Below are 14,112 nucleotides of genomic sequence, written 5' to 3'. Positions count from 1 at the left end.
TTGAAAATGGGAATTCTGGCAATGAAAATAAGGGCCAAGTAAATCCACTGGCTACAAAGCCAGTCTGCATCAAACATCCCAATGCCCAGTCCCACGCTTAGATCAACAAACACCATCACACCCTTGCCTTGCTCAGTTAACAGGTACGCTCAGGAGTCTGCAAACACCTGTCACGTCCCAGTCAGTGCTGCCACCTCACAGTGAATGGTGGTGCTGGGGATGAGGGAAGCTTGTATTTGCTGGTGTGAAGAAGTCCAGTTCAAAACCCCAGTGCCTGGAAGTTAGGAGCCATATAGAACGACTCTATCCGAGCTGCCGGCTTGGCTGTACATGTAACAGATGGCGCAGGCTGAATGGTTAATGCCATTACTTGGCCTACCGGCCTGGCTGGTGTGCTCCTGAGTGTTTTATACAGTCTCAGGAAACTGCAGCAAGCTCGTGTGATGATCTGCCACCGAGGCTTACTAAGATCTAGCTACATATTCATGACCTTTTAGCCTAGCTGACTGATTTGGAGCTTTTTGAAACAGCTGATTATATGGCTTTTCTCTTTCTTTAATATGAATGAATTCTACATTCTGTATCTCCCTGATTTCTTAAGAATGCCAGACATTTTCTGGTGAAGGCATTAATGAGCAAAGGCTTGTGTGGCTGACATTTTAGTCTATTGGTATTTTAGGTCTCTGCAGATGAAAATGCTGTGGTATCATAGGAAATGTGTACTTTAATGGACAAATGGAGTACAGATCTGGTCTCCTTTGGCATGTTTAAGCCTGCTCCCTTTCTGAACTGTTGAACCACTGCAACAAGAACTGATATGACAGGATATAAATTTAGATTTGATTACTGACTGATTATTATCTTTTATACTCACATTCATTACATTTACAAAGCTCAGTTGGCCTGGTATTCTGAATTTCTGTTTAGAGCTAACGTTTCATTGTAAACAGTGGGCGACAGCAACTGAACTATCTTCATCACAGGTCTTAAAACCAGGACTTTCTCAGGCAGGAAATAAAGATGAGTTGAAGTTTTCTTATTTCACAGTAGCAAAATTAAAAGCAGAATGTAATTTTTGCATAATGCAATGAAATAATATGAAAGGCTACAAGGGGAAATTTTATTCTGCCTCTAAAATATACATATTAGTTCAACATGATCTTACACAATTTGACAAGAGGATTTTCATTATTAATAAGATGAAATGTAAGGCTTCTAATTAAGTGGAAAACAAACCAGTGTAAACTACACTCAGAACACTCAAACCTATTAGGTTTTAAATTTAATAATAAATCATTTATCTAAAGCCCAGCTGATTTGTTGCATGATCTTACTTGATGAGAGTTTATTTCATTTCTGTGTTTTTTTCTTCCTTCTATCTTTACTCTTCTTGATACCAATACAACAATAAATTTGGTTTTTGAATCCTATGCTTGAATGCAGCTACTCCAAATGATTAGCAGGTAACAAAATGCCTTAGCAATGGTCTCAATCAGAATTTACAAGTAAAATGAAATGTCTAATATGAACGAAACACTAAATTTGAACTGTACTGTTGGACTGTAAAAACAAAAATACTAAAGAAAAAAACGCCAAATTTCATCAGAAAAAAATGTTAAATAACCCTTACCCACAGGAACCTTTGGAACTAAGCAACTAGTGACTTCAAAACGATTTAAAATACTATCTGATGTGTAATTTGCCACATGAAGACAATTATTCAGAGAAAACCTTTGACAGGTAAAGTTGTATCTGCTTAGAATTGATGTAACTTGGCTCTACCTGTCTGAAGCAATTACTATTGCACAACAAACCATCTAAAAACTATGAGTATTACACATAATTTTGCTCAGCTACTTGCACGAAACATGGGTGACTTACTGCAAGGTACCACATGTGCAGCTGAAGCTGTGCAGTAACTCTTTCCTCTGTGATCTTTCTGTAAATAAATGGTGAACAACTATCACCCTAGAGATAACATATCTATTTCATTTATTCTGCTATGTTTTCACAATGTCAAAAATCTTTAATTTTTAAGCAAATACTTTCCATATTATCACCTTTTAAAAGATCTTACATAATCTGGAGAAAAACATTCCTAGTTTTTGGGTTTTTTTTCTGACAGACAAGGATACTAAATGCCTAGTAATCTTCTAAAGAATATGGACACAACACAAGTGTTGTATTGAGAAACTCTCAAAAGTTTACATCAAATCTGTACCAGTCTCCATATGGAATGCCAAGTTATTTTTAAGTGTTTAGCATTTTGAAAATGCTACCCTGAACAGCAGCAAGTACCATTTTTTCTTATTTGCAGAAGTCCTAGGATTTGTACAGATGATGACAGGTCCAGATGATCATGATCGTATAGCAAGGAAACGCATCCCTCCCTCCACTTTCATCTGCTGGGCTATGCTCCTTTCATCTGCAGGAATGGGAAGAAACAATAAAAGCTTTTTACACCAAGTCTTCCTACCTTTAGGATAGGAAAACCTACTTTAATGGTTCTAACACTTCTTTTTTTCATGCATGCCAACAGGTATGAAAACACACATCTATTCAGACACCTCAGAAACTGAGCCGCCGTGGAAGCCCAGGAAGCCTTTTTGCCAAGAGGTACCACGAAAGTCATCAGAGGATAGTACAGAAGACCTAAGCTGGGTCACAGTAAAATTATAATTGTTACTTAATGGAAAGTGTTCTTTCATGTTGAAATCAAACCTCAATTATTTCAGCCTGCTTATTTCTTAGAAAGAAGTTCAGCATAAATATATTAGATGAGATCTTTTCTGATAAATGCATGTGGGACGAAGGAGCAAAGAGAATCACAACGGATGACCCCAAAAGAAAACTGTATCAAGTCAAACAGAATGATCACCTGAGTGTGTCTTTATTTGCCAGTATACACATCATATTTTTTAGAACATTATCACACTGGTTAATTTAAAATTCTCTAAGTAGAAGATTCATGACATCAACAAAGACCGTGAGGAACAGAAAGGGAATTGGGGTAACTTAGGAAATTTGTAAACAGAGCCAAAATATGTGTAAGGGCTAGGATTAACTTGCCAAAATTAAAACTTTTTTTTTTTTTTTTAATGCAGACAGCAGCTCCAATGGTTGACCAAGCATTACTATCTTCTGAACAGTGAAGTCTGGTTTTGTTTACAATCTAATGAATTCCAAAGGAAAGTGACAACAACCAGTTTTAAAAGTGATTTTTCCTTTTTTTTTTTTTCCAAATACTTTTCAGCAATTAAATTCACATGCAAAAAGCTGATTCCACATACAGAAAATACTTTGTAATATCCAAAGTCCTCAAACTGACAAAAATACATTTCACAGAGATAGAAGTAAACAAAATACAAATCCACAGCTGCAAAGTTTCAGATATGCAAAATGACTGTTTTAATGCTGTGACAGATCCATGGTTTGAAAATATACTATAGCATGTTTCACTCAAACTAACATGGGATCAAAGTTACCTGTGCTGTGCAGGTAAATACAACTAAAACCAGCTGGTGGCATTCTGGCTCTCCCTGGAATAGGAATGGGATGTGTATGCTGGAAGTCCAGGGTTTTTTTTTACAGAAAGAGAACTGACAACATTAAACCGATCTTGCACACTGGAAACCCTCAGGATTAATATACAGCAGCACAAAGATGATAAAAGTGGTTTTTTTGCTAGTTAGTAAGAAAGAAAACAAAACAACAAGAATCTGACAACACACAACTGGAGATACTGTAGATACAATGTGACACTTAATTATAAATCCCTCTGGGGATGTACAGTCTGACACCCAACGTGCCGATCTGCACGTTCATCGCCAGAGCTCCCGTTTTCACCTGCTGTGGACTGAAATGCCACGAAACGTATGTCTTCATCTGGATTATAATGACAGCTTCAAACAAACTTCTAAGACTTTAATAAGCTGCATAAACAGTTGCAAACAGTCATTTGCTCTAATTATGTTACTGTCAAAATGAAAAAAAAAAAAAAAGGGAAATTTTTTTTTTTTAGGGAAATTTTAATTACCACTTACTCAGTTTGAAAAAGGAACGGAGAAGAAAAGCAGCTCAAGGAATACTGAAAATAGGTGTGAATTCAGTCATGGGTATTAGTTAAGGGCACCACAGTTCTGTACAGAAATGAAAGTATGAAAACAAAATAAACAAGTTCAAAAAAGGAAATTAGCACTGATATTTTACCTCTAAAACCCTTAGTAAAAATGCCCTTTTTTTTTTTTTAATGTATGTAAGTAGAAGCATGGTTGATAAGATGACTGCAATATACCCATTTTCTACAATCTTTGACTGATATATAAAAATAATTCTCTGACTTCTGTGTCAAACAGGACTTGCAAATATAACCTATTCCCATTAAAACTGTGCTTGGTGTCTTAAATATTTAAGGCTATACATGCACTGAAATTTAAGGAATTTCAGGTTGAAATAGTAATTGAAAACTGTGTTATATTACATAAATTATACAATGAAGGGACACTGGTAGGAAATGTACATACAATGCAGCATCAGTCTGTTCCTGTAAGACCAGCATACACAAGATAATTATTGTACAATATCAGGACTTCAGACACAGGAAAGCCAAATCTCTTCTCAAAATAGCACACTTCAGATATAGGTATAACATGGGTAAACCAAGCTAGTTTGACAGCACTGACTGACTTACATTTTTGTTTGTAATAGGATTTTGATTAAAATGCACCATGAAATACAACCCAAACACTTTGCTACTGATACAACAACGCACATCCAGTCAGAAAAGAGGTATCTGGAACTCTCAGCTGGGAGTCACATTTACAGAAGCCTATTTTATATTTGTTAACAGAGATCCATCATATCATTTCTGTCTTTTAAGTAATAGCAAGTGCAAACATTATTTGTCCAAATAATTAGAAACAGACTTGGTTCTTTGGTTAACACCATGTGACTTACATCAGACACAGGAATCAATTAAGAATAAACAGTCATATGAGGAAGTTCCTCGGACAGGGCGTGAGGAAGGAAAGGGGAAAACTTCAAATTCAAAGAAATTTAAAGCACTGTGTTAAACTGAACTGCCCTTTGAAACCTCCTGGACTAGAAATAATCAGTTTAAGACATCTCTTCAGTTGCAGTGACATTGCTTACACACCATAACTTCAGTTTCTCTACGTATTAGTTTTATACAAAAGAAGGAAGGCACCGAGTGCATCGGTGACATACAGGCAGTATAAAAGTATGCAAGAAAATGCTACATACTGTATTTTCCATACTTTCTAGAAATGTGGTGAATGTGTGCTATCTCTATGCAATATAATGCTTCAAAATCCCTATATCCCAATGACAGAATGAATTAAGATGTGAAATACATTTTAATAATCTTGCTGATAACAGCACAATTCAATATTTGTATTCACTAAGATCAGTTACTAGCTTATAGTCACCAGAAAAACAAGTTCAAAATCACTGAAGATCAAGGGAACTATAATCTATAACTATACTTTGGGACAGAGCCAGCAGCCTGTATTCATGACAGATGTCCCACTAAGAATGGAGAGGAGGCTCAGTTTTACCACTGTTATTCATGTCAGTAGTGCCTTTCTCTGAGACATCCCAAGAAATAGATGGAACCACTTAAAGGGAAAGGTACTACACAACATGAAATACATCTGGTTAAACCAGGACCTGAGTAAAAGGCAGAAGGTTCAGGCCCTTAGTCACTATATTAGCACTTTTGATTGTGTTAACAGTGATATAGCTTGCTCATAGAGCATTTAATTTTACATTGTTAAATCTTATATAAAAATAGGTAAGAAAGCTCTGTAAGAAAGTATATATACTATCTAAGGAGAAATCTCTCCTTAAAAAAAGCAAAGAAAGGGAAAAATTGAATAAAAGGTTTCACTAATTACACTTTGTCATGAAAATCACATTAAAAACAGTTATCATAAACAAAACAGTACTGAGCACTAATGAACCTTGTGGTTTACTGGAAAGGACAGCAGCTAGCTGTATAGTAAAAAAACATCATTGCTCTATCTCCTTTTTTGTAAATATTCCCTAATACATTCAACCTCTTAGAAATTTTCTTAAAATGTCATAATAAGCCATTTGCAAAACTGACTATCAAAACTGTTCCAAAGCCCTGCTCCGTGCTTGCACTATGGCCTAGAGATTACATCTCAAAGCTGTGATAATGCTTCTACAATTCTGTAAATTCATTCAAACTCATGCTTTGTAAATAAACCAAAAGTTAAAAAGCAATCCACATTAGACCCTCAGCATGCAGTGAATGTCCACAGGATTCGCAAAACACAGCAAAAAAACTGTACTGATACAATGGGCAAGACTCTTGTCCTCAGATATAAGAGTCAAAAGGATGACATTAATTACATCCCTGAATGTCCATGAGGTATTCCTTCAGTGGTATTACTGCTTCTGCTCTCCTGAGTAGGGTCTTTATGCCAGCTTGACCAGTACATGCTTCCTAGGAAGTGAATGATTCCTTCTTGCTATAAGGTAGCCTTGCCCATTTTCTGGGCAGAGCTGTTCCTTGGTCTTCATTCCTACAGGAGCAATACTACCCACTTTCCTAACTCCTGGCACATTCCTCCACAGGAGGATCTTACTTGGTATTGGTACCAGCGTAAGCCTGAGCAGTAAAACCTGATCCAGCATGCACCAGGCCCATTTATTAATTCAGTCACACCACCTAACATAAGAACTAAGCTTGCCAGCACTAACATAATTGTGCCATATTGACAGGTAGGCATAATATAAGCAGATACATTGGGTGCATAAAATTTCTGCATAGTCTGCAGAAAGGAAAAAACCCTGCTTGAACTTAAGGAGGGGCAGTGATAAGTTCTTAAGGCTAAACTAATCCATGTCACTACAGGTCAACTGGCACTCGCCCTACTCACCCTGGGCAAATAAAAAACATCTACCTCTGTAAAATACACTAGTTTAGAAGCCACGTGATGCCCACACAGACCAGCGCTGCTTTGAGTGTACGAACTCCCACAATTCCCATGTCACAGTTTCTCTAAGAAGGGCCCTCCGAGGGCCACAAGGCTCCAAGAGTGGAATGTGAGTCACTGCCACCGCTACTGTATGAAGACATCTCTTATTTTAATGCTCTCGCTCTCAGATGACATCTCTTCAACAGGCATTGTTGATTCAGTGACAAGGAAATGCTCCTGCAACTTTCCCCTCAAAAACAATCATCAGAACAAAGTGTCTGAAATCCAGCTGTGATGCACTACAAAATCTAGCAGTTGAGTTAAAGAGACCAAAACCACAGAACATTATGAAAGGTTCATTCTAACAATAAACTTTGCTGAATGTTCCAGTTAAAATTATCAAGATGTTCGGGGACTACTTCAACATTTTTAATACTAAGTTTTAAAAATATTTCAAAGTCTGAGAAAAGGAAGAAACAAATATAAGAGAGAATTATTAAATAACAAGTTTGTGTCAATATACTGCTCTTTGTTTTTTTACCTTCATTCATAACTGAAATCACATTTGGCTGTGCTGCAGGTTCCATGCTGCACTACTTCTCTAACCTGCAAATCCTATTGTTCTTCACACTTTCAGGGTGAGGTCTGCGCTCCTGTTGATGCCCATGGGCTCCTCTCACTAACAGTAACAGCAGGCAGGCACGCACATCAGTCAGAGAATTAAATGGATGTTTAGTTGTTACTGAGAATTCAGCTTCAGGAGGAAGTCAGTCTGTCTTACAAGTGACAAGCCATAATTTTAAAGACTGCTTTAAACAGGACAGATTTTTTTCCTCCAGAGAGGTGTGGTAAGGAACTAAAGGGCTCAATACAACTATGAGTTCAACAAAAGGGCATTCTGCTGTTAGTTTCAAGTTGAAACAGCTTAGGCTAAAAGGTCTCCCCTCAACCCTCATTCCCTGATTTTACCTCAGAATTTTTTTAGAATTGGTATGTGTAAGAGTAATCTGTATTGAATTCCTACATTAAAATGTCTCCCTCAAAGAAGTTTTCTTCTTCTTCTTCACTACATTAAAACCGATGGTTTTAATTTCAGAAATCTTTAGGAGTTGTACAGGGCACAGAAATTTTGCACCAGTACCTTAAAGTAAGTGGTGCAGAATGTCCCTGACTTCTAAGGCCCAGTGACTGCCACAGGCAGCTTCTCAGGGTGCTGGGGAGTTTGCAGGAGTGAGTCATTGGGGAGAAAAGAGAATAAATGAAAACCACAAACTTTAGACAACAAAAAAGTTGCTCCAAAGGTGTGACAAATTGGAAGGTACTGATGCTGACACTACATCTGCCACCACGAATCCTTGCAAAAATTTACAGAGAAAAATATGTCCCACAGTAAATTCCATAAAATTTTTTTTCAGCTCAAGTGATATCATGTTTGGCTGTCCTGCCCTCCACAACCTTGCCCTTACCACAGAAAGGAACTAACCAAGTTTTTTTACATTTATAATACTTTAAGACGACCTACGTGAAACGTTCTAAACATTAAACCAACTAGTTCATACACAGAAAGGATGCAATATTTTCAAGAATAGAATCTGCAAGAACGTCACTGCTCTATAATTATTTAAGGCTACACTGACAGGAAACAGATTCAATTCAAGATCTGCAATCTCTACGTGGTAAACTGGCACACATAAAAGTAATTAGCTTGATAATCTTTTCCAAGTGCTTACTGTACTTTTGAACAAAGGCAAACAACAAAAAGCTATGAAAAAAACCACAGCCAACCTCTGAGGAAAACACAAGTGTCTCTAATTGGTTACTGATACTTTGTTCTTCAGAAATTCTGTTCCGTGCTTATGACCTAACTGAATGCACAAAACCACACTGCATGTGTAAAGCCCTTATGTAGGGTTTGAAAAATCCACAATATCTAAAGGCAGATTTCAAATACAAAAGTATAGGTTCACATAAGCAGTAAGAGAAACAAAATTACAAACAAATCAAATAATAAGAATGGATTCTAAGAAGAAAAAACAACATGACAGCTATTGGTACTATAATTAACTCACAAAAACCCCAAGATGAATCCAATTATTGGTGTGTCTGGTTTTGCATGGCAAATCCATATTCTACTGCCTCAAAATTTAACATTCATTCACATTCTTTATACATTGAGTTCCTTGGCTTTGTGAAGTATAGATCCAAGTAAATAAATCCTGCTTCTGTGAAACACAGACCGGTCCTGGATACTTTAGGAAAAGTCACGTGACCTAGAGAGAGATTCCTCTTCCCTAATGTGCCCAACAAGGATTAGTATAAATCTACGCTATGTCTAAATTAAGATTTCAGTGCCTTAAAATCTAAATGGTTAGACAGAAAGCTGATGCAAATCAACCTACAAACAGAAACACACATCATGACACAGTTTTGTTTAGTTTGGTTTTGTAAGAGGTTATTTGCTGCACCTTCCAAACTGACTTCTTCATTTGTTCAGTGGTGATGTTAGAGTTAACTGGCTCAGTTCATGCTGTTAAATATTGTACATTATTTTATATAGCAAAATCTGTACAAAGAGACAACCACCAAGAGACAACTTTCAGCTTCAGGAAAGAGCATCCAAATATCCACAAAGAGAATGGATAAAAACACTTCCACATCTACTGAAAAACTGCTTTTGAACAGCTTCGAAGTCATTGTTTCTATTATATTGAAAACTGAAAGGACTGTGAAAATCTGAGCATTTTCCTTATGCATATGAATATTGATTTTTTCTTAAATTCTATGCTGAACATTATATTTCACAAACTGATCAACAAAAAGGACTGAAAGAGTATTGCTGCAAGACCGTTCCTGTTTAAAGAAAGTTTTTGCATTATTTGTATTTAGTAAATAAAGCTTCTGTAAATGAAGCAGCAGCACAATATCAGGAGGAAAAAAGCCCCAAAAAGGTCTGTAATAGTGCTTAAAACTTTAAATCTATAAAAACTGAAAGCCCGGCTCTGAAAATAAACCCATCAAAAGGCACCAAATAAACCAACACGTGGAATTACAATATACTTTCAAAAGGACTTAATGCAATTGTTAAGTAGTGTGAGAATTTGAGAACCAAGTGAAATATCTTCATTACAGCATACTCACCGTCACCAATCTCATTGTACTTGAAAGCCTGTATAACGCAAGGTCAGGATTGTTCGAAGACAGTATAAAGAAATTCAAGAGAAAAACACTTGTCCTAATGAGAACACCCCAGACTAACGCTAATTCTCTTAGCAAAATCTGAGACTTCACTCCTCTACCCACCAAGTGCTACAACAGTCAGTGAGGTCCCATATTAGTAAGACATCACCATCATTTATAAAAATAAAAAAAAAAATGCTTGCTTTCCATACAGGAACACTTATAAATAAATGGAGCTTATTCATTAACAGCAAAAAGAATATTTGAATTGGGGAGCTTTTTAAAAATAAATATGTTTACTCAATAACCCACAATTTCAGTAAATACGAATTAGATTTAGCAGTCAATAAATTAGCGCGAGTCCAGCTGAAGCATTTGGGACAAATAGGAATCTCAGAAGCACTGATATTTCCCCAATTTTGGTGGATGCCACAAGTGTTTATCTGATGGCAAACCTTCTTGTAATACTGCAACTTCTCATTTGCATCATTAGAAAGCCATGTTTCTGAGCCTGAACACAAGCAAAGCAAACTTCTATTTTGTGTGAGAACATTCATTCAATTGCTGGAAAATCACTAGAAATACAACTTACTGATGTTCTCTTCTTCAAGAAGAAGGGTAAAAACTCCTTGTCTGCTCTCTAGTTCCAGCAAACAGCATACGGTAGTTCCTAAAAGAGCTCAGAAGAGACTCAAACCTGCTTCAAGCAAAGCCATAGTATTTCACATTCATTCAGAGCAGTTCAACTGCTGCCCTTTCCTTCACAGTCTTTCAGCCTAACTTCAAACTGCTGACATTTTAAAGAAAGCTGTATCAATTTGTTTAATGAAAATATATTTCAGTAAAGTCGTGCTCTATGAGCTTCCTACATTGGAATACATGAATACAGGAAGTGCTTTCAACAGAAAGTTACATAGTTTTACAGTACAACCTGTCTAAGGAGTTTCGGAAGGGACCAAACTAATGATCTGGTCTCTTTGGATTAGGCAGAAGTACAGGCAAGAGGGAAAAACCCAATTTATGCCATATATAGAGCTCGTTCCTGTCACAGATTGAAGAAACATTAGTTTGATGTCAAAGTTCACCTGATGCCCAAATGCTAGTATTTTTCAAACCAACTGCATATCAAAAAATGAAAACTTACTTGTACTAAGCTCCTGGAAAGAAACTCAGTGTAAAACAACAGTATATTTCTATTTGCTATATTACTAAGTGTTCTTTCACCGGTGGGTTTTGTTTTTTTTTTTGCTTTTGCTAGACAGACCATTAACTTTTTCTCAAAGTGCAAACTATTGACCTTTAATCTGAACGCAGGCAGGTCAGAAGCTACAGTATTAAAGCAATACAAAAGTACACAAGGAGGAGCTTACATTAATTCAAAGAACCTTACACAAAATGTTTCTGAATTGAAAACCACAAAACAAACCCAAACAAATACAGCATCAGGTGGATAGGGAAGGGACTGCTAACGTATCTGTGTACAGCAAGGCTTCTCTGACACCAAGGAAGTTTATGACACTAAGTAAAGATTGTATATTAAATCCTGCCATTTTGCATGTTGTGCACTCTTTATGATGGAATGTTGACCTCAATTCTTTTTTTTTACTCCCATAACAGATCTGTTGATTGTGACCAGAGATGATCATCTTCTTGGGAGAACCAAGTCCCTTTAAACCATGACCGCACCTCCTACCATCCCTTACGATTCTAGTAAAGTATGCCACCTACACACTTGCTGTCCTTTAGATTCTTTCATTTCAGTCCAGTGATTGAGTTCGTCTTCTCCTGAGCTGTTGAGACCCAAGGAAATCCACCCTATCATCTCTTTTCGCTTCATGCTGCGCTTATTATATACAGACAGTATGAGTGTCACGTCCGACAGCTGAAACAGAGCCACCTGGAAAACGAAGGTTTCTTTGTACACTGGGTTGGGCTGCCCTCGGCGGATGGAAGTTTTGCATTTGGACATCTCTTGCCCCATCGAGTTCAGCAGTGTTAACTTAACATACGTATCTACAAAATAAATCATATTTGCAATGTCAGATATCTTAGAACAAAAAGTTCTGGAGAATGTACAAGAAACAAGGATATGGTGTATACCAGGACAATTGAACACAGCTTAGTTTAGACACATGGAAAGATGACAAGTAAGCAAAATATTACAAACACACTAACAAATTAACTAGCTTCATTACTATGTACATGGGTTAAGTTAAAGGTATACCTCATGATGCTCTTCCCGTTGATCCCCCTTACTTAGCCTAAACAAACTTAAGTTGCATTAACACTTAGCAAGCTCCAACCAGGCACAACACTATAAAGCATACCACTGAATTTTCAAAGAATATGAATAAATGAAGTGGAATAAAGGCAACTAATGAAGAGGAAAAAAAAAAAAAAGGTAACATTGATATGCAGTGACTATATCAAAACAGCCAGAATAAAATGCTTAAGAATGATCTCTGCATGGATGCGGTTCTCACTTTGGGCTTCTCAGTTTTATTTATTTTGAAGGCCGAAATGTAGCAAAGTTCATTCAAAGATGGAAGTTTACACAATACAAAACCCCTTTTAATTCCTAGATTCATGAAGGAATACATTAAACACATGTTTAAAGAGAAACAAGTTTTTGCATAATTCAAGATGGTTGTTTAAAATGTACAGTAAGTACTCTTAAGCAGTATATTTAAGAAGCTGATGCAAGTAATGTAGTTGGCACACATTAGGAGTTAGCATTTGGGTATAAACCCTTATTTTAAAAGCTCTATTTTCCTTTGACCAGAAGCACCAAACCATGCTCCTGCAGACAGATGCGCATTTCATGAAGTTATCCGATGATAGGCAACATAAAACTGTATAAAGCAATCTTGTGTTTCGTTCTTTATTCCTGTCTCATTCTTGTTAATGGATAATATGAATTAAAGATTGGAGTTTATATAAAAAGAAACAAATTGAATATTCTCACTTTGCAAGTACACTGAAATCCCAACATCCATAATCAGAGATAAATGCAACTTTTGCATTAGAGATTGCCACAAAAAATAAACATATACATTTATAAACTGATATGGCAGGCAGCCGTGGAAATTTTACTGCTGGCACATTTTCTTTTGCATGAAAAAGACAACATCCAATTAGTTTCTACAGGAACTCACCTCGGATTATATAAACCTGTCCACCTATCAAGTGTTTTAGACAACAGAACAGTCCATCTGACAACAGGGGGTGGAAAGCAGTAAAAGAAATAATGACCAGATGTCAGCAGTTGGGTGAGAGAGGATCAAAGGTTAAAGTTTAAGAGGAAACACTATTCACTGGAGTGGAAGAACATGAAACCTTAGCAGCATAGATCAGAAAAAGGACTGAACAAAAGGATTGTCAGGTAAAATTTAATGAAATGAAAATTTTGTGCAGATTTTGTGTAATCTTCAACAAAAATTACACCACTTACATAATGGGTTATCTTAGCACTAATACCCACTGGGTTCTAAAACACACTCAACAAAGCAAGAATCATGCAAATGATTAGGTTGTAGCAAATTGGGTAAAAATCACTGTATCCTTTTTATCAAACCTTATGCTTTTTCATGCAAACTCCAGCATAATTAGAAAAACTGCACATAGTAATTAAACTTCACCTATTAGAAGCAATAAAATGAAAAATCACTGAACTTAAAACTAAGATGGGTTTGCCCTTAGCTTTTATAGTTACTGATATCTGATTGTTATACTTTAGTTCTTGAGTAGTGATGAACCTGGGCATGAGAATGACTCTGATCTAATCTCTAAAAATAGTTGAGGGACACTTATATGTAAAAATAAACTATGGGTCTCTATTTAGAATGTAAAGATCTCACTTGTTAAAATCCATGTATTTATGGATTTAATGTGTGTGTGCATGCATACACACACATGCATTTAAAACGCAAAAGCTCATACCCCATTTTAACAAAACTTTAAAGAATACTAA

The 14,112-nt window shown here is 36.4% G+C and overlaps 1 protein-coding gene across 7 annotated transcripts in view; it reads right to left on the bottom strand.

Annotated features, from left to right (window-relative positions):
• Positions 1-2,871: 2,871 nt before the first annotated feature.
• The window catches only part of SYT14 (synaptotagmin 14), a 90,361-nt gene continuing 79,120 nt past the window's right edge, over positions 2,872-14,112 (bottom strand). For 4 of the 7 annotated variants that reach the window (XM_027893519.1, XM_027893521.1, XM_027893514.1 and 1 more), the window contains 2 exons: positions 13,298-13,354; positions 2,872-12,155 (listed from right to left, as the gene is read on the bottom strand). In XM_027893519.1, coding sequence (XP_027749320.1) covers positions 11,842-12,155; positions 13,298-13,354 — 371 coding nt within the window. In that variant the 3' untranslated portion in view covers positions 2,872-11,841. The remainder of the gene's footprint in view (positions 12,156-13,297; positions 13,355-14,112) is intronic. The other 3 variants (XM_027893520.1, XM_027893515.1, XM_027893518.1) reach the window with 1 other exon arrangement.

Source organism: Empidonax traillii, unplaced genomic scaffold, assembly GCF_003031625.1.
Source record: "Empidonax traillii isolate 1590-97213 ecotype Southwest subspecies unplaced genomic scaffold, ASM303162v1 scaffold391:size1093220, whole genome shotgun sequence".
NCBI lineage: Eukaryota > Metazoa > Chordata > Aves > Passeriformes > Tyrannidae > Empidonax > Empidonax traillii.
Note: the sequence above shows the minus strand (reverse complement) of the source record. Positions and strands in the feature narration are given on the sequence as shown.